Source organism: Myxocyprinus asiaticus, chromosome 6, assembly GCF_019703515.2.
Source record: "Myxocyprinus asiaticus isolate MX2 ecotype Aquarium Trade chromosome 6, UBuf_Myxa_2, whole genome shotgun sequence".
NCBI lineage: Eukaryota > Metazoa > Chordata > Actinopteri > Cypriniformes > Catostomidae > Myxocyprinus > Myxocyprinus asiaticus.
Genome location: NC_059349.1, coordinates 44,423,150 through 44,444,382, shown reverse-complemented (window position 1 = coordinate 44,444,382; position 21,233 = coordinate 44,423,150). Strand labels below are relative to the sequence as shown.

The following is a 21,233-nucleotide window of genomic DNA, read 5'->3' as shown; positions in this document are numbered from 1 at the left end:
ACTGTTTGCAGACATCGCTCGACGCGAGTGCTGTATACTGGTAATACATCGACATATGATAAATTACGCCCAAACCACCGGGGAAAGATGAGCTGAAACGGCACACACTCCCTTTCGTTTTTAAGCAAACACTCCATACCGATTCGGATAGGCATAAAACAATAACTTAAGCGATTGGGGTGTTCACTGCCAACTATACGTTTCCCTACTCTGTTGGTGAAGATGTGGGATTTCCACGTATGATTAAAACACTCGAGCCGTGTCACAACATCCCTCGTATCCATTTTAATAGCAAAGTTCCTTCTACAATGATGTACAGCTTCTGAATATTTAATATGTGCAGTAGAGGTTGAAATGCATTTTATGTCGATGTAGCGTAATAGTGCAGGTATTAAGTTAAAATGTTGATTTATTAGAGAAAACGTTTTAGTTAAAGACCCAGCTAAAATGAACCATGTTTTACTATAGTAATATTGTAACCATGACTGCTGTCACCATGGTTTTCTTTGAAGAAATCATGGTTTTGATACAATTAACAATGGTTTTACAACAGTAATACTGTAGGTTCCATATAGATACAAATACCACAGTTGAACTATGGTTACTGTAAAACTATGATTTTTATTCAGGGCAAGCCTGTTGAAGTGCTTGTTACAAAATAGAGTATTCTTACTTTGGATTTGGCAGTAATATTTTTTTTTCTGTACACTGCAAATGCCGATCTGTACCGAAACCATGAACCTAAAACCGTGATACAAACCAAACCGTGAAAAATTTGAATCATTACACCCCTAATATACACACACACACGTGTATCCGTATTAGTCAAATATTTTTTGCAAGTGTTTACATTTATTTTACATTTAATTTTCTGCAAGAGGGCTTTACATAATTTGATATTTTCTGCAAGTGTTTTTTTTTAATTTTTTTTTTTTATTATAAATTCTTCTGAAGAAACTCAAAATCTTCTCAAATAATACATGTCGACAACATAGGCTGAAAATTGGCATAATGTGAAATCAACATTATGGTAAGGTTGATTTAAAACAGTCACCCAATATCAAATCATATGTAGGGGAAGTGACCCTATTAAGCCCACATACCAAATAAACCCACTTACAGTTTTATTTTGAAATATAAAAGACCATTTTTTTTTTGTTGCAGATGAAATGCACATATTTGTTGGTATCGGTTTACTTTATATTTGGAGCCAAACAAATGTTTCATTAGAGTTATTTTGGAACATGTGCTACCACTGTTCGGCGACCATTTTGGAAGTTGCTCCAAAACTAGAGGTCAACCAATATATCAGTTTTGCCGATTAATAGGCACCGATAACAGATTATTGGAACTATTGGTTATCGGCAAAAATCCACACCGATAGTTTTTCCCTGTTGCGCCCAGTGCTGGAGCATCTGGGAAGGGTCCGCTGTCATTACAGTATGAGAGCGGCCTCTAGAGGAAATCAAAATTATCACTTCACTAATGCCTTGTGGTGTTTGTTTTGACACGTGAGACAACGAAACGGTATGTAAACAGTACACTTTGTCATATCAAAGTAATTAATTTATTGTCTAGATGCTGCATTAGTAGAGAACAGCAGTATGTTTGCTGACAACGCTGAGAAGACGCTACCATTAAAGCTAACCTCAAGCGGTTAGAACAATGTGACAAAAATACATGCAAGTCCTACCCAAATGTTTAAATGTCATGATTGTTACCATCTATTAGCATTAGTTTATATCCAGCTGGTCATGTTTATGCATTCGTTAGTCAGCTGCATATTTAAAACTAGTGATGTGAGAAAGCAAATTAATATCTTCATGCAGCCAAGAGAAACATATAAATAAATCAGAAACACATCTGATTTCAAATCAATTTCATCCTCACTGTAATATGATTTCAGATCGATCACATTCTTGCACTAAAAAAAGGCTAGACAGCGCAACAAATACAGTTTAACAGAAAGCAGGTGTCTCAAGATGCTTTTTAAAGTTCTTTTTAATAAGACACATCATCTAAAAACAGCGCTCCTGCAAGAGACGCTGAATAAACAAAAACAAAGCGAAACAAAGACGTTCTTCTAGCGAGCGTTTACATAGAAAAACAAATGGATGGTTGCAAAAGCGTTTGGTGTGAACAGCCCCTTACAGTTGGTGGAGGTCTTTGGCCATTGCGTCTTGCTCTCTTATAAGCGTTTCTCAGATTAATCAATGAGTTGTTTAAATGCTTTGTCAGGAAAGATGTTCAACTGGGAAATGTGTGTCTCGAGATCCTCGCATTCGGTTCCAGTCTGTTGTGTTCTGTCTGTCTGAACAGACCCTACCCTGGGCTCATAATCTGAGCCACTTCACCACCGTGTTCAGCCGAATACCACTGCTATCTGTGAATACTGCAACCCTACATACAACTGTAATGAATAAAAAACAATGTGCTGTTATTATAGCTTGAGTCTGGGGTAGTATACTGTGGAATCGGTGCAAGTGTAACACCACGTGAACTGCCTATTGAAGCACTTTCCCCCCCTCGTTTTACTTTTGATTTAACATTTGAAAATATGGACAGACTAAACTTATTGATTTATTTTATGCACATTAGTTGAAAACCAAAATGCTCTTTTTTTTTAACAACCAGGATAAGAATGTTCTATGCAATAATATAACGGTGCTGTATAGTTTGTATTTATTGCGCCCTTTTCTGGACTAAGGAAACAACGTCAATTTAAAGATCAGCTGACTTTAAAATTCAAAAATTAGTTCATATATATTAATATTTATTTCATTTAAAAAAGTTCAATACATTTTCATGGTTCAGTCAGTACTGTTTTTTTTTTTTTTTGTAATAAATTTCAGCACTAGTGCCAGACCGATAAGCGAAATACATACTGGAAAGTTAATATACAATGACCCCATCATTTCCCCTTTTCAATATAACTAATATAATGTTAACCCTGTCCCTGACAATTATGTCACTCATATTTATCACATCTGTTTGCTGTGTTAGCCAGCTATATCTTGTAAGTGCAGTCAGTAATGTAGCACATTAAAAAGGTATTTTTTCATTCAGTATCAATTTTAAAAACTATCGGTTGATTAATCCGTTATCAGCAGGTACTGCCCAGCTTAGTTATCGGTATCTGTAAAATCCACTATCGGTCGACCTCTATCCAAAACGTAACTGTTTTTGATGTCCTCAAAAAAAGCCATTTATCTGGAGTCAGATTCACAAATCGGGTGAGAAATGATAAATTTTGAATTGAGATTAATAAATCAAATGCAACTTGATATGTATTTTCTTTGTATTTAACAGCAATTCTTTATTTGTATTTGAAAAGATGGATTTCATGAGGATATGGAGCTAGTGCAGGACAAAGATAGATGTAGTAAAAGAAAATGAACAAAAACAGCTGATAACCACACTAAATGAAATTATTTAAGAAGCTTCTTGAGCTCAAACAAGATTTAGTGCCCTGTTTGTAATTATAATCCAGAAATATAACTTTGTTTTCATGTGGGCTTATAAGGAACAGTGCCTTAGAAAAGCCTGTTTGCTCATAGCTTAAAAGCAGAATAATTATTTTATGTTTAAATGTCAGTTACAAACATGCTCTACACAGTGTTTTTTTATTCATGGAACATTATATACCTTGACTCTATTCTAAATTATTTATGGTTATTTTCCACTGACCCCTATTGTTCCTAATAAGCCCAATAAGCAAATAACCCACTGAACCTCATATTAAACTGAATTCCTTGTCAACTCTACATACTGAATCTATTTTCATTGCAGGGAGAAAATGAATAGGCAAAGAAAATTATTATAAGGACTTTCATATTCAGAAATTAAATATTTAAATTTACTGGTTATGATGTGTGAGGTCTAAATCTAAATATCTAAATCAAAATCGAGGTGTTTTAGTGAAACGCGACTTATTTACATTTTTAAAATCATAGTGGGCTTATTAAGAACACATGTGGGCTTAAATGGTACACATGTTCCTTATAAGCCCACTCCAGACTTTTCATGTTTGCAGTAAAATAAAGTAACATAATTTTGTCAGTTTATGAAAAAACATAACATGAGTGTTTAGATGAGAGATTAATCTTTGATTTAATACTCACTTTATTCGAAGGCTGTTAATATTTCTATAAGAAAACAATTAAAACTCAGATTTGGGTGGGCTTAATTGTAGGGATGCATTGACCGATTGGCCACCGATCTAAATCGGACGATCTTCGCCTTCAGTCTGTTATTGGCGATAGTCCGATCGCGCCTAGAATCAGGGCTGATCTTTTTTGAAGCATGCATGGAATCACAAATACACTGCTACTGTAATGAATGAGTGCTTTTTCAGCCCTTGAAGCATGACAGTGGGGCCTCTGGAGGGTGAATTGTTGGCAAGCCTAAGCATTCACAAATTTAAACTTTCAGACATGCTGTTATTCAGAGGAATCTGCAGGTTTGTTTTTAAAAATGTGTAAGAACTACACGTGTCTGAATATCAAGTTGCCCATTCTCTAGAGTCATTACGGTAGTAATTCTGACTCACTGGACTGTGAGCACGGAGAGGATAGAGAAACTGCAAATGGGTATAAAAACAAATTAAACAACAAATTAACATGCATATACAAATCAGAGTATACGTGATGTAATGCGAGTCGTGACAATTAGACGTTGTATTGAGTGATAGAGACTGTTTGAGCGATCATGAGCACTTTCAGCTTCACTCCCTTCAATCCATTTTTCCATCTTTATATAGTCCCATTACCTTGTTACGCAGGTCTTTTGACAGTTCTTTTCTGCTCCCCATGGCTCAGTATCTAGCCTGCACAGTGCATCCACGTGAGAGCTAACAAACTCATTGACTATTTATACACAGACACTAATTGCAATTTAAAAAGTCACAGGTGTGGGAAATTAACCTTTAATTGCCATTTAAACCTGTGTGTGTCACCTTGTGTGTCTGTAACAAAGCCAAACATTCAAGGGTATGTAAACTTTTGATCAGGGCCATTTGGGTGATTTCTGTTATCATTATGATTTAAAAAGGAGACAAACAACTATGTGATAAATGGCTTCATATGATCACTATCCTTAAATAAGACAGTTTTTTTGCATGATCAGTCATATTTTCAAAATCAATGCCAAAATTTCACAATTTCTGCAAGGGTATGCAAAAATATATATATATATATATATATATATATTAGTTGTGCTCAGAAGTTTGCATACCCTTGCAGAAATTGTGAAATTTTGGCATTGATTTTGAAAATATGACTGATCATGCAAAAAAACTGTCTTATTTAAGGATTTATATATATATATATATATATATATATATATATATATATATATATATATATATATATATATATATATATATATATATATATAAAATAAAATAAATCAAGCTTTTGACACTTAGGACAACTGAGGGACAACTATTACACAAGGCGCAAACATACACTGATGCTCAAGAAGACAACATCTTGAAATACGTGCAACTTTTCAGGTTGGCTTAACCTACCTGTTAATTATTTTCAACAATGTTCTGACTGTTTTAGTATGTTAAATATATTTTACATGGTGATTTCCGTTTAGAACAGGCTGGGTTGCTCTGTTGGTGCTGCACTATTCATTCAATTGTTTTCAATAAATATGCCTGTTAATTATTCACTAACGTTGATTCAGTGAATGCGTGTCATGTTCTATATTTAATGTACAATGATCATAATGTAAGGCGAGCACGTTGCAGATAAATGCCCCTTTCCGGTGGAATTTAGCGTCGGATTTGGAATAGATCAAGTATTTTACATGGGTTGCATAAACACTTTTTTTTTTTTACTGTTTTCTGAAGGTTGGTTTCTTTTTAGACTAGTTGACTTCATTTTCGTTTAAACGTCAGTGAAATTAGTCATTCCACACATCCCTAGTTTCTAGAGAGGACATGTTAAGTGTAAAGGTATTGGGTTGTTGATTAATTTTCCTATGTTATGTATGTTACTTGTCAACAACCCATATTGGTACTTTTTCAAGATTCATTAGAATGTAATGCATTTTGTTAACATTAAACATTAACATTTTTACTGCTAATTTTAGAAAATACAAAAAAAAAAAAAAGGAAGCCATTTCTTTCCAGAAAAGCAACTTTTTTACTTGGACAAGTGAATAACCAATTTACTTGTCCAAAGGACAAGCACATCACAATGCTTAATGTCGAGCCCTGCATGCATTCAGAAAATTTGCAGACTGTTGACAGTATGCCACAAAAATAGTATGAATGGTATGGTAGTATGCCATTCCACACCAAACTCGGACTTCATAGCAGTCTGACCTGATATTTTGATGACACACCTGGACCAGCAGAAACTTAAGGTGGGTGCACACTGTATGATTTATAATAGTCCTTTACAATTGTTGCTTGTCAGACTGTATGATATAAACGCACTGATATCACCATGGCACACTGTGTGACATTGTCAGACTGCACAATATAGCCGACTGTGGTCCCAATCGTCCCGATCAGTGAACATGACTCACATTACAGGAGTGTTGCGGAATAGAAGTGAAACGGCGAAATTTGCTCACCACGGAGGAGCATTTTTTTCTCTCTCTGAAAGGCAGGACATCAGCATTTCCATTGCTCCAATACCACTCCATCACGAGCATAGGCTAACATTTACATGAAAGATGGATTTTGTCAAATAGGCCTATAATAAGACAGCCTGATCACAAATACAGAAAATTATAGATGCTGAGAATGAACGGGAGTGCGGGAGGTAGCCTACAGTAATGAGCTACCACAAAATGAATATGAAAATATTCATTGTGGAAATAGAAAGACTTGTGGCCCGAAAAATTACAAACTTCTCCATTCACATTGGAGAAAACAAAAAAAGTGGGTTATAGTACGTCTATCGCCTCTTTTAGATTAGTAACCTAAAGTAACCTATGATTCGAAAAATCATAAAGGCTGATAATATATCACGCTTGCAAATTCCCTATGGATGATGTACAAACATGACATCAATTTCTATCATTTTATCCAACTGTATTTGCTGATTTGGATTAAAACATCCCATAAATAATTACCAGTATAAATTGTTCAATCTTTCCCTTTTATTTTATTTATTTTTAAATAAAACTGGAGTGGTGTGAATCTTAACTAAAGAAGTTTACAGATGTTTAAAGTAAATTTATTATAAGTAAAATAGTAATTAAAAAAACATTGTAAAGAAAATGCATGATAAATGTAAAGAAAAACGTGTTCAGAAAATGCAATTTTATTTCGTTTTGTAGCCTATGCTCTATTTATTTCAGAGAATAATGCTTTCATATTGCTGAAGTGTTACACTTTTCTCCAAGTATTTTCTGCTTATTTATTAAAACTTTTTATACAAAATGAAAAGTAGAAAAAACACAAAGCGGTTGAGTAGATGGATAACTGGGTACAAATATTGCTATGGTGGTGCAAACGCGGAGCAGGTTTCTTTCCAAGTGAATTGGGGTGCAAGAGAGGAGCTGAAGATCATTGCAAATCGGCCGTTTGTGAACATGTCACACTGAACATTGTAAGATTGCCGAATCTGCCCTGTGCCTCAGACGGCAGAATCGTGGCCAAAATTGTACAGTGTGCTTTAGGCTGAGAGGTCCAGGTTACACAGATTTATTACACACTTAAATTGTAGCTGAAAGCATCAAATCAGCCAAAAATTTTAATTCACAAGGTACTGGGGATTTTATAGAACTTTGCTCTACTGTATAAATGTTAAATAATCATTCATATAAGCATCCACTTTTCAACAACAGAGACAATCCATGACCATTACAGCATAAGCTTTCTTCTATACTTTTACCTGCCTTCAAACTTACCTAAAGAAATAACTGCGACAGTAACATTACTACTGTTTGACACTGATCAACATTTTAAATTTACAGTTTCACCATTCAAATCTACCGCACACAAAAACATGCAGGTGTAGCTGGGAAATATTCCCACCATGTAAGCAAACCTGATACAGCAGCACTGGATCTGTCAGACATGAACCAAACCAAAACATTAGCGTGCCAGCACAAACCACCACACATGCTCTAAAAACAACAATGCAGACCACAAACAACTGGCCTTTCACTCAACCTTATTTTTCATGTAGGAGTGCAGGCTCTCTCAATGAAATGAGACACACACACACGCATTGACTAGTGCTAAGCTGATATTTGGCCATTTTGGGATTATAGGCATCAGTTGATAACGCTGATGTGTCTGACAGCCTTGTCAATACATGAATACAATTCATGTCTTTAGGAGTTAAACTTATGAGGAAAAAAAAAAAATAATGCATGCACCTGCCAATATTGATCTGTTTCTCACCCACACCCATCATATCGCTTCTGAAGATATGGATTTAACCACTGGAGTCTTATGGGTTACTTTTATCTGCTTCAGATTTCTGGCCACCACTAGACCTACAGAGCTGAAATATTCTTCTAAAAATCTTCATTTGTGTTCTGCAGAAAGAGAGTCATCTGGGATGGCACGAGGACGAGTAGCTAAATGAGATCATTTTCATTTTTGGGTAAACTATACAGCGAAATTCCACAAACGAAGGCAGCAAGGGTGGATGTTGAGCGTGTGTGAAACCAGCAAAAAACGAATTGCCAAGCAGCCCCCTTTTTCTTTTCTTTTTGGATTTTTCCCCTTTTTCACCCAATTTGGAATGCCCAATTCCCAATGCGTTTTTTCGTGGTCAAATAGTGATTAGTCTCAATCCGGGTGGCGGAGGACGAATCCCAGCTGACTCTGCGTCTAAGACAGTCAACCCGCGCATCTTATTACGTGGCTTGTTGAGCACGTTGCCACGGAGACATAGCGCGTGTGGAGGCTTCACGCCATCCATCGCGGCATCCATGCTCAACTCACCACACGCCCCACCGAGAGCGAACCACATTATAGCGACAACGAGGAGGTTACCCCATGTGACTCTACCCTCCCTAGCAACCGGGCCAATTTGGTTGCTTAGGACACCTGACTGGATTCAAACACGCCCTGGGATTCGAACCAGCGAACTCCAGGGGTGGTAGCCAGCGTCTTTTACCACTGAGCTACCCAGGTCTGCCACTTTGGTGTTCACAGAAGTCATACTGGTTTGGAACGTCACAAGGGTAAGTAAATGATGAAATTTTCCTTTTTGGTGATCTGATCTTGTAAGGCTATAAGGCACATTATACATGCTTTAGCTCCCCCTTGTCACACAGCATGTCACCAAATCTATGATGAAAATGTTTGCTTACTGCCTAGGTCATGGAAAACACCGACATCTATACAGACTTGCATTTTTGTATTTGATGCTTTTTTTTTTTAATAAATACTGTGCATCATTACTTGGACTTTCTTCTTTAAATTATTCCAACCAGTCAGTGAAAAATAGGGCTGCCCCCTAACAGTTGACCAAACGTTAGTCGAAAAGAAGAGTCTTGGTTGACCAAGTTGACTGGTCGGTTGGTCGCAGAAAAAAAAAACAAAAAAAAACAACTCCACAGGAAGTGGCGAAGTCACGCAGTCAGTGACGGACAGACATGATCGTTTACACGGCTGGTCCATGCGGTAATTATTTATGTTGGGCAGGAAATACAAAATGTGGGATTATTTCAAGAGGGTAAAGGATGATCCCAATAAGGTGACATGCAAACTTTGCAGGCAAGCGTTCACCTATCATTCATCAACCTCAAGCATGGCTTATCATTTGAAACATGCAAGTAGCCTAACGTTAGCCACTTAGCATGGCCGCTCGCTCTAATGTTACATAAAATATATAAATACTAGAGCCCGACCGATACGGGCTTTTTGAGACAGATACCGATTTTAGAGAAGGAAAATTCACAGATTACCGATATGGTGGCCGATATATTTAATTTTTGAGCTGGAATGAAAACAGACCTTTTCTGTGTGGATTTTTCACCGATATGTATGCAAAAGGTACTCAGAAGGCTGATTTCTTAAATATTTTTTATCAAAGAATATTTGACATTATTATACATTGTCAACAAATTCTAGAAATGAACACTGAGAAAATAAAGAAATAAATATACAATAAATAGCTTTAAAAACATCAGTACTGTTTAGTATCAGTCAAATACTGACCATTAAAATAAAGAATAAATAAAAATAAGATAAATAGCTAAATAAACATCAGTATCAAAGTGAAAATGTGTAAAAAAAAAAAAATTGCTAAATTTGCCGTCTTCTGCCTGTTTCCATTCAAATGGCCTTTTATCGATAAAAATGGTGTGCGTGATGACGTCATGCCTTAAAAAAAAAAAAAAAAAAAACTTTGTTGCATACGTTTTGATTTATCGCAAAAGAAATCTGCCCTGACGCCGTTTCCATACAGAAATGTGTTTATCGCTAGTTTGCCTGCCAGGTGTCCCTAATTGTTTTCCTCCGAAGTTTTGGTAAAATGGGGAGAGTATTGAGACAATTCATTTAAATTAGCCAGCTTACTGTCATTTTAATTTCACAAATAAATGCAATCAGAAGATGAGGAATTGCAATCAAAAGGGAGCAGTTGCGCTTCTGATAGGACTGTAATATTGGTCCTGATGTTGCGCCTATAGCAGGTTGCCACCGGTTCCGACCCGAGAGCAAATCGTCATGGCCCTGTTCAAGCTGGCAACCTGCACCAAGTAGTGGAGGAAACTTTCAGTCTAAGGACCATCCATTGATGTGTATATGCTGTGTGCACAGCTATTGAAGAAAAACTGATGCGTTGTAATACGATACATTCCTGATATTCAATAGGCTCTTTTGAACAATCATCTAAATCTAAAGCATTGCCATCTCAACTGCATTATGTCCCGTATATTTGTCCAACAACTTTTAACGACCAACTGAACTTGATTATCATCTAAATATTAATTTTAGCATCATAATGCAATTTACATTTTCTGAAGTAGCTCAAATGCGATCTGAGGTAAAGAGGGTTAGATTTAAAATATTTAAAAGTTTTAAAATGTTCAAAAGCTGGTTTTCTGAAAGTGAACTCCGCATTGGACAAATAGTTCTGATAGTTTATAGTCTAAGTGTAGAATATGTCATTCAGCCGACTTTATTCATCTACAGAACAGGGTACGGCTAATTTAAGTTTGTGTAAAGAAAAGGCATATATAGGTCTAAAAATATAAAAATAATAGTTATTTTTTTTTATTTAATGCGTTTTTCGTTTGGTAATTAATTTAATACAGGTAATTTTGCCGGTATTTTTCAAAAGCTAAACAATAATTTAATATAATTGCTGCAAAAAAATGCTCTGATGTTTACCTTTCAATCTGCTACATTACTGACTGCACTGACAAACTATAGCTGGCTAACAGCAAACAGACATGAGTGACATGGTTGTCAGGGACAGGGTTAACATTATATTAGTTATATTGAAAAGGGAAAATGATGGGGTCATTATTTATTAACTTTCCAGTATGTATTTCACAAACTAGTTAACTTACCAAGACACCGCTTAACTCCGAGTCAGCTCTGTAAACAATAGAGACAGAGCACACTCTGCTGGACAAACTACGCAATGACACCAATTCTACACATTGTTTTCTGCATTATATGTTCTGAAAAATTTTCATAGCGGCACATATCGGTAAACATATACGCCGATACCGATATATTGGTGAAAGGCTAATATCGGCCGGCCAATATATCGGTCGGGCACTAATAAATACGTGCTATTAGGCTTATCCAAGTTACTGCCTGTTTAACTTAATGTGCATTTCTCTCTATAAATCAACAAAATGTTCAGACAGACTCCTTTTCTGGTTTTTCCAACACATTCAGAATCATTACCGCTTTTGCCGACGTCACTGCGGCTCGCTTCGTGCGTGCGCTTGTAAAATGTATATTTTAAAGGCTCATTATTACAGTTTAATATTTCTCTGTAATGTAGAACAGTGTTAGCAATGTTACTTATATATACAGCCCTGGAACTAAAAACGTTTTCTGATGCCCCCCAAAATATTTATCTAAATAATTAAATTAACACCATAAACGTGCGACAACTAGTTGACTAATGGCTTAAACTAGCAACTTTCATGGGTCTGATCTAAATGCTTCAGCATTAAGAGGAGCTTGCTCAGAGAAATTAATTTTAATGAGAGATGTGCATAATGTAGCCTATGTTTGCTTACGATGCTGAGGATGGGGCTGATGTACAGATGGAGTATAACAGCTGAGAGCTTCAGCTGCTGGTGATGGTAAAAACAAGGCCTCATGTGCACCACTTGTCAAATGTATCACTGCATACACTAAACATACCTTAGGCAATTCACCAATGCATTCACAATGTAAATATATCTCAATAAGTATCTTTATCAACATATGCAATTTAAAAAAAGAAATCAGCTAATGGGTTTTGACATGACAACTATTCTGACCTAGAGCTGATGCCTCCTTCGTCCAAAAGAAAAGCCATTTCTTGCATGGACACTTGATTGTTCAGGCATTAGGGAATACTGCACCACCATGGTGTGTTGGAGGCCCTTGATTGTTTTGCTGGGTGTTAATTAGCTATTGGTTGCAGTAAGTGAGCATAGACCGGCGCCCTCTGTGTCAGTTTGCGGTACTACACCTGCACTGAAGCCATATCAACAAAATGGCGGGTTCGCCCGTGGTCACGTGACTCCTTTGTACTCAGTAAGCAGTCTATTGGGGAAAATACGGCATAAGAATCACCTCCGAGACTACACTTGCAGTATAAAAACTATAGAGTTTGGCTACAAGACACTAAACCTCGACTGTCTAGGGTGGTAGCGGCACATTTGACGCTTTTCCTTATAAGAAATGGCGGCCATTTTGTGTTCACTGGCGCAGAGAAGCAAAGGACGCGCCTCTCACAATAAAACCAAAAACATGGTAAATATACATGGTTCTGAGGAATAAAACGTACCGATTCCTCCTCCTTCTCCATCCCCGTGGGCATCTGTGGCACTGCCCGGTTAATAGACGCATATTCGTGCAGGTCGGGCAGGTCCTCGCAGCGGAAGACGGGTAGAGGCTTGGAAGCGTCCAGCGCCCGCGCCCTAAACGACAGTTTACTCATTTTATTCTTTATAATTCGAGATGCAGCATAAATCTATCCGATCCCCTAATGTTCCCAACTGGTCCGATTAAAGTTCTCATGGATAATGCCGGTTCGGTGTCCAGCAGTGCACGGGTCGGTCGGTGGAGGTGGCGGTGCGAGCAGAGGCGCGAGGCCGGGTGGCGGTCGCTCTCTCTCGGTGTATGCTTCCAGCGCGCTCCGGTCCCAGATTCCAGGCTCAGTGCGCCATGGCCAACATGGCGGACATTAAAAACACTCTTTGACGGTCCGCTCGTGCTCAGCGGCCCAACCCCCCGATCCCAGATCAGCCATTCCCACATGGGGTTACAGCGCATGCGCTCGTAGCGGAGAGAGAGAGGGGAGGGCGTGAAAACCACGCCCATCCAGCGCGCCTCTCTTCAAAAACACCAAAACAGAGCTCGTTCTCGCCGGTGTGCACAAGCAAGCATTTAACATTTTGCTAAAGAGCAAATTCATAGGACAACAGACTAACTAATCATGTAACCATGTGGCATATATAAACTTGTAGACAGTGGTTCCTAAGCGGTTAGTGGCCGTTGGTGAAGAATGTTTCTATTCGCACCTAAATAGCTCTTTATATCTTCATATTATGTATTTATTTATTTATTTAGAGCGCCATGTCAGCAACAAGGCTATCCACATGGCGAGAACAGATTAAATATATATATATAAAAAAATTAAATAAGGAATTTTAGATTTATATTAGACAGAAACTCAAATATTTTTAGGTGATACGTTTTAAAAAATGTTAAGCTTGTTTCTGAATAAAACCTTTGTCTAATAGTATTAAAAATGGAGCAATCCAATAAAATATGTTTAATAGTCAGTATAGTTTTATATCTTCCTATTAAAATTGTTCGAATGACTGCTTTCAAAATATTCTGCGTTAAATGCAACTTAAGCTCTATCGACAGCATCTGTGGCATGCTGAAATAAGATATTTGACTAAATATGTAAAAAACAACAATAAAAACAACAACAGGTAAAGCGTGTCAAGTAATGCACTTACAATGGAAGCCTATGGGCCATGTTGACTGGAGGGTTTAAAAGCGGAAATGTAAAGCCAGTATTTTTGTTAAAGCATGTACATGCATTCTTCAGTAAAAAAAAATTATATTTGCATTTAAGTTGTTGAAGTAGAGGATTATTCACAATTAAAAACAAATAATCCCACCTCAAAAGGATGATTTAAGTACTCGTTTTAAAGTTTTACGACAGTGGAATAAAAAGGACTAAATGGGAAATAATTAGGGATGTCAAAATTAACGCGTTAATGCATGCGATTAATTAAAGTTTAACGTGTTAATTTTTCTTAATCACGATTAATGCATTTACCGTTAATATAGCATAAACACTGGTGTGAAGGGTGGAACCTTTGTAATATGTCCGCCTGGAGTCATTACATTGACGCACACGCCACAAACAGACACACAAGAGCGCCAGAACCCTTCTACCAATTAGAGCTTAGCATAAAATAGCATAAGGTGACAGCCCCATATATATATATATATATATATATATATATATATATATATATATATATATATATATATATTCTATGGGCGGTACTGTCGTAACACACTAGTTGACCATTACGCTCTCTCCTATGATAGAGATGTAGAGGTTGTTATCTCACTAAATAAAAGTATCTCTGACAGAGCTTCCCTGTCAGTGATAAAATGGAGAAAGGAGTTCTTAGTGCTATTTGATGTACAAAACAAGCCCAGTTGGGACTTGTAACAGAAATCAAATATTTTTCAGCCAATGTAAGGCACATTTTAATAACCACTGAAGCACGTCAAATCCTAACTATCACCAAAACGCAGAAAGAGACGCAAGCACTTTTCAAGGCGAGTTCAAAGCGGCGCTCGACCCTGGCGTTAACGCTCTGACGCGAATCAAGAACGCAACTTCAAGATTGCTGTAACAAAGCAAATAGCCACAGTCTTCCGGGTGATTAATATTGTGGTTTAAGAGATTTAATGCCCATTGCAATTAACATGAAACCTATGTGCACTGTAAAAAAATATCAGAGTAATTTTAACGGTAAAAGACTGTTTAATGGGTAGTTACCTTAAAATATACTGTAAAAAACATAATATATTTAAAAAGACAATACAATTCATTGTTGTAAAAATGACCTTTTTCAGAAGTAAAAAGTATGATTTTACCATTTATAGGTAAAAATTTATATTATGTTTAACAAGAGTACATAAACTTTTTTTTTTTACTGTAAATTGTTAATATTAAGAAAAAAAAAATAAAATAAAAAAATAAAAATAATCAGGCGTTCCCAGAACTCCCTGCGTAACCCATTACATTTCATTTTATGGAAATAGTTATGTTTCTTCTTATTTTGAATATCACTTATCTACATTGGGCAGTTCCATGTTATATGTGATGTAGTTTAGTTAATGTTTATTGGATTATTTTAATTTCACATGTGTTACCCTGATGGTGTTTAGTGTTTGTGTGAGTGACACTACATTACTTGCCAATACAGTCTGATACCTGTTTTTTTTTTTTTTAACAGTTTATTTAAATTTGATCATCAAAATGGTGTTTAAATAAATAAATAAATTAAAACTTTAAATCAAACTAAAGTATAACAATTAATTTTCAACATGATATTGTATAATTTTTGATCAAATGAAGTGCTTTTATACAGAACCTCACAGCTCAATCCTAAATGCAACAGATATTTTTGTCAAATAAAGTGCTGCATAACAGCACAGATGTGAGATATTGCTTGAATATAATACAATTACTACTGATTTATTATTATTAGTAGTAGTAGTAGTAGTAATAGTAGTATTACAATGATTATTGCATAACTATACAGTAGTGATCTATTTCTGTAGTACCTTTTAGTGCCCGACCGATATATCAGTCGGCCGATATTATCACACAATGCTTTAGAATTGGTGTCATTACGTAGTTTGTCCAGCAGAGTGCGCTCTGACGCCATTGTTTACAGAGCTGTCTCTGAACTGACGGTGGCTCTGCAGACAGGGCAGAGTTAAGCGGTGCAGAGTTAAGCGGTGTCTTCTCAGTAAGTTAACTAGTTTGTGAAATACATGCTGGAAAGTTAGTAAACAATGACCCCATCATTTTCCCTTTTCAGTATAACTAATATAACGTTAACCCTGTCCTTGACAACCATGTCACTCATGTTTATCACATCTGTTTGCTGTGTTAGCCAGCTAAAGTTTGTCAGTGCAGTCAGTAATGTAGCAGATTGAAAAGGTAAACAGAGCATCTATTTGCAGCTCAGCAGACAACGGTGCGGTGGTGGATTGTGTCTGTTGATTTCACGCTATGTTGTTACCTACTGTAGTTGGTGAGACACAATGCTGGAAAGTAAAATAAACAACATCCATCTTTTACTCTCCATGACAATGAGCTTATAGCTAACTAGCTAATCACATAGCTACTTTCATTGTTGTCAGCTGAGTGGAAGCTAATGTGTAAACATGTATTCACCAAACTGTTTTGTTTAGGATTCACAGTTTGAATCCCCTTTCACTGCCGCTGTTTATCTTGACTCAGCAGTATTAATATAGTCAGCATTTGACTGATACTAAACAATAATACTGATGTTTATTTAGCTATTTATTGTATTTTTATTTATTTTCTCAGTGTTCATTCCTAGAATTTGTTGGCAATGTATAATAATAATAATGTCAAATATTCTTTGATAAAAATATTTAAGAAAGCAGCCTTCTGAGTACCTTTGCATAGTCATATTAGTGCAAAATCAGTGAAAAATCCACATAGAAAAGGTCTGTTTTCATTCCAGCCCAAAAATTAACTATACTTAATTACCATATCGGTAATCTGTGAATTTTCCCTCTCTAAAAATCAGTATTGGTCGGGCTCTAGTACCTTTGCCTTAAAATTGAGGTTTTATTTTGGCTGAGCTTTTATTTTGAAGTGTTTCTGTGTTGTTTTGACCAAGGAGCGCTGACGTAATGACAGCAGCTTCCCATTCCAGAAAAGCCAGTCATTACGTGACTCAAAAGTGGTTATTAAACTGCAAAAAGCTGCTATTTAATTAAATAAACATGTAGTCTGTATATGACTCGTGCTAAAAAGTGAATTAGCAATCTGCCTGCTGTCATCTGCTATAAACAGTGTGCGATGCACATGATGGTGTTTTTCTGTATGAGCCAATGAGCTCTAAATAGTATGAGCACTTTGTGTCTTTATGTCAGCACAACACCAGCTCCACACATTCACAAGGACTCACATTTGAAGCGCTGCACATTTATTACAAACGATATATTTAAATCACATTAAATTGCAGCTTTTGCTGTTTAATAATCTCACTGTGACATGACGTGATTTTTATATGTATGCTGAATGTTTACATAATGACATTTGTACGTCAGATGGTATCGGTCTTTGGTATCGGAGCATTTTTACGAGTACAATTACATGAGCGTGGTATCGGACCATCTCTAATTATATTGCTACATATTAGTGTTGTCAAAAGTACCGGTACTTCGGTACCAAGTCGTACTAAAATTAAAAAAGATGTAATGATACCAGTGTTTCAACTAGGGATGTGCGAGACTAGTCTACTAAATGGTTCTGATGCTGCTAGTCGACACTGGAATTACTGGTCGGTTAATATTTCCCCCCATTAAATTGATAATAATTTACGTTTGGCTTAATATTTTTTTACAGAGGCTGCACTTAAATTACGGTCATATTAATGTTTCATATTTGAAATAGAATAATACAAATATTATTTAAAAAAAGATGATATCTGGAGCAGATACAGAGTTTAATTTCACCTCAGGCTGCGTGTGCTTCTTCCCTCTCTCACTGGCGGAGCACGCAGGAGAATGTCCTCTCGCTACACAAGCAAACTCAGCAAAGTAGTTATGAAATCACTTCGGTGGTGCGGGAATCGGCTTTCCAAATGGTTTAAAGTCCTTAAGGATGTTTTCACATTTGAGTCTTCTTTACATCTGTGCATGCTTGTATGTTATTTGTCCGCTGAGCGGGCTTTTTCCAAGCGCAGGATAGACGCCTCAGGTGAGTCAAGTCACATCTTTCACCAGACCATGTCGACGGGTTAATTTTACTCATCAAAAAATGTATGCTTTTGAGTAAGTAGCCTGGAAAATAACTGTTTTAGCAATTTTTTAATCTGCTGATTAAGAAGGCTATTTTCAACAAGGTGCCGACTGCTTAACGGGTTAAACTATCTTTTATTCTGTGTGCACGTCATGTTAAGAATACATTAGGTTTATTGCAGGTTACATCACAGGCCTATTTTTTCTATCCTATAGCTACTTTTTTTTTTTTTTTTACATCATAACTGTTATTGGTTAACGTTCTTTACCGAACAGCTGTCATATTAGATCAATGGTTAATGCTCGACTGCACGGCGTGAAATACACGCAACTTTTCAGTGCATTTTTTTCCTCTCTCATAGATTTGGCTTAGTCTACCTGTTAATTATTTTCAACAATGTCCTGACTGTTTTAATAGGTTAAGTAACTTTTACTTGGTGATTTCCATTTAGAACAGGCTTTTAGGGTTGTTCCATTAATCCTGCACTATTCATTCAATTGTTTTCAATAAATATGCCTGTTAAATATTCACAAACGTTGATTTAGTGAATGCGTATCATGTTCTATATTTAATGTACAATGATCATAATGTAAGGCGAGCACGTTGCAGATAAATGCCCCTTTTCAGTGGAATTTAGCGTCGGATTTGGAATAGATGAAGTATTTTAAATGGGTTTTCTGAAGGTCAAATTAGTCGTTACACACACACACACACACACACACACACACACACACACAAGTTTAGAATAATGTACAGATTTTGCTCTTATGGAAAAAAGTTGGTACTTTTATTCACCAAAGTGACATTCAACTGATCACAATGTATAGTCAGGACATTAAAAACATGAAAAATTACTATACAATTTGAAAAAAAAAAAAAAAAATTTCAGAATTTCTTTAACTACTTCAAAGTGTTCTCATCAAAAAATCCTCCAAATGCAGCAATGACAGCTTTGCAGATCCTTGGCATTCTAGCTGTCAGTTTGTCCAGATACTCAGGTGACATTTCATCCCACGCTTCCTGTAGCACTTGCCATAGATGTGGCTGTCTTGGGCACTTCTCACACACCTAACAGTCTAGCTGATCCCACAAAAGCTCAATGGGGTTAAGATCCATAACACTCTTTTCCAATTATCTGTTGTCCAATGTCTGTGTTTCTTTGCCCACTCTAACATTTTCTTTTTGTTGTTCTGTTTCAAAAGTGGCTTTTTCTTTGCAATTCTTCCCTTAAGGCTTACACCCCTGAGTCTTCTCTTTACTGTTGTACATGAAACTGGTGTTTAGTGGGTAGAATTTAATGAAGCTGTCAGCTGAGGACATGTGAGGCATCTATTTCTCAAACTAGAGACTCTGATGTACTTATCCTCTTGTTTAGTTGTACATCTGGTCTTCCACATCTCTTTCTGTTCCTTATTAGAGCCAGTTGTCCTTTGTCTTTGAAGACTGTAGTGTACACCTTTGTATGAAATACAAACTTTGTATGAAGTTTTGGCCAATTTCAAGCATTGTATAGCGTTCATTCCTAGCTTCAGCAGTGTTTGATATAATGGCAAGTGATTTTCTAGTACCAAATGAGCAATTTAGCATGATTACTCAAGGATAAGGTGTTGGAGTGATGGCTGCTGGAAATGGGGCCTGTCTAGATTTGATCAAAAATGACTTTTCAAATAGTGATGGTGCTGTTTTTTTACATCGGTAATGTCCTGACTATACTTTGTGATCAGTTGAATGCCACTTTGGTGAATTAAAGTACCAATTTCCTTCCGAAACAGCAAAATCTGTACATTATTCCAAACTTATTCCATATATATATTATATAAATGGGAGTGCATATATTAAATTGATTTTATATATATATATATATATATATATATATATATATATATATATATATATATATACACACACACACACACACACACACACACACCATTAAAACCACCAGCCTAATATTGTGTAGGTCCCTCTCATGCTGCCAAAACAGCACCAACCCGCATCTCAGAATAGCATTCTGAGATAATATTCTTCTCAACATAATTGTACAGAGCAGTTATCTGAGTTACCGTAGACTTTGCCAGTTCAAAACATTCTGGCCATTCCAGGGCTCAACGCTAGGGATTTTTTTTCTACTGGCCCCAACACAAAAATGATAAATAGCTGTTTTTACCATCATGGTTTTAAAAATGTGTCCAAAGATAATTTTTTACATATATTATGTTTTTAAGACAATGTCCCCCCAAACTGAATCACATTTATAATTTGCAAGATATGATTTATGCCTTATGTAATCCCATATAAGCACTTTACAGATATAAATTCATAAATACATCATATTAACCTCAGCCATACTGCCATTTACACATGAGTTAAGTGAAGAGTTCTGTGGAGGAGATGATGTGTTTTCAGTCACCCGTTTAGTCATGCTGTCATGCAACTTTTGGCCATATGTAGTGTATTCACACACAGGATCAAAGATTTAATCACTGAGTTAAAGATGTGATTATTGGCTGAATGTAATAAACATATGAATCCCTGAGAAGAGACCTGCTACCAAATCAGTTGTGACATGTAATATACATTAGGGAGATATTAGGCCTAATCTGTGAATTAAGAATGTGTATATAACATGAAATCAGACAACCTAAAGACCAACACTTACTGATGCACAAAGCACAAAAACAAAAATACCTGTACGGTCCAGATATGAGACATGTAACAGGTGTTTTATGAGGATGATATAAAGTAGACTGTTTCAAATATTCATCTTCACCCTGCAGCTGAACAGCTCTGATAATAATACCCATAGTGATTGTTTCTTTTCATATCAAACGCCATTATAACGTCGAATTAATGATTACATTTTGAAACTAACCTAATACAATCTATACTTAAATTTTGGATATTGAGCAGATCGTGATTTCCAGACACGTGTATAACTGGGGTTTATCAAAGGTTATTACGTCTCATTCGGCGCTTCATCTCTAAAGGCAAATTAATGAGAGAAAATGTGCTCTTTTTTTTTTTTTTTTT

General features: G+C 36.3%; 1 protein-coding gene across 2 annotated transcripts in view; it reads right to left on the bottom strand.

The window, feature by feature from the left end:
- Positions 1 to 21,233, bottom strand: part of LOC127442642 (enhancer of polycomb homolog 1-like) — a 56,384-nt gene that overhangs the window by 24,194 nt on the left and 10,957 nt on the right. Inside the window, exon 1 of one of the 2 annotated variants that reach the window (XM_051700818.1) lies at positions 12,945 to 13,368. The exons of the other annotated variant lie outside the window; for it this stretch is intronic. Coding sequence (XP_051556778.1) covers positions 12,945 to 13,097 — 153 coding nt within the window. The 5' untranslated portion in view covers positions 13,098 to 13,368. Of the gene's footprint in view, positions 1 to 12,944; positions 13,369 to 21,233 lie in introns of those variants that run through there. 2 annotated transcript variants of the gene reach the window in all.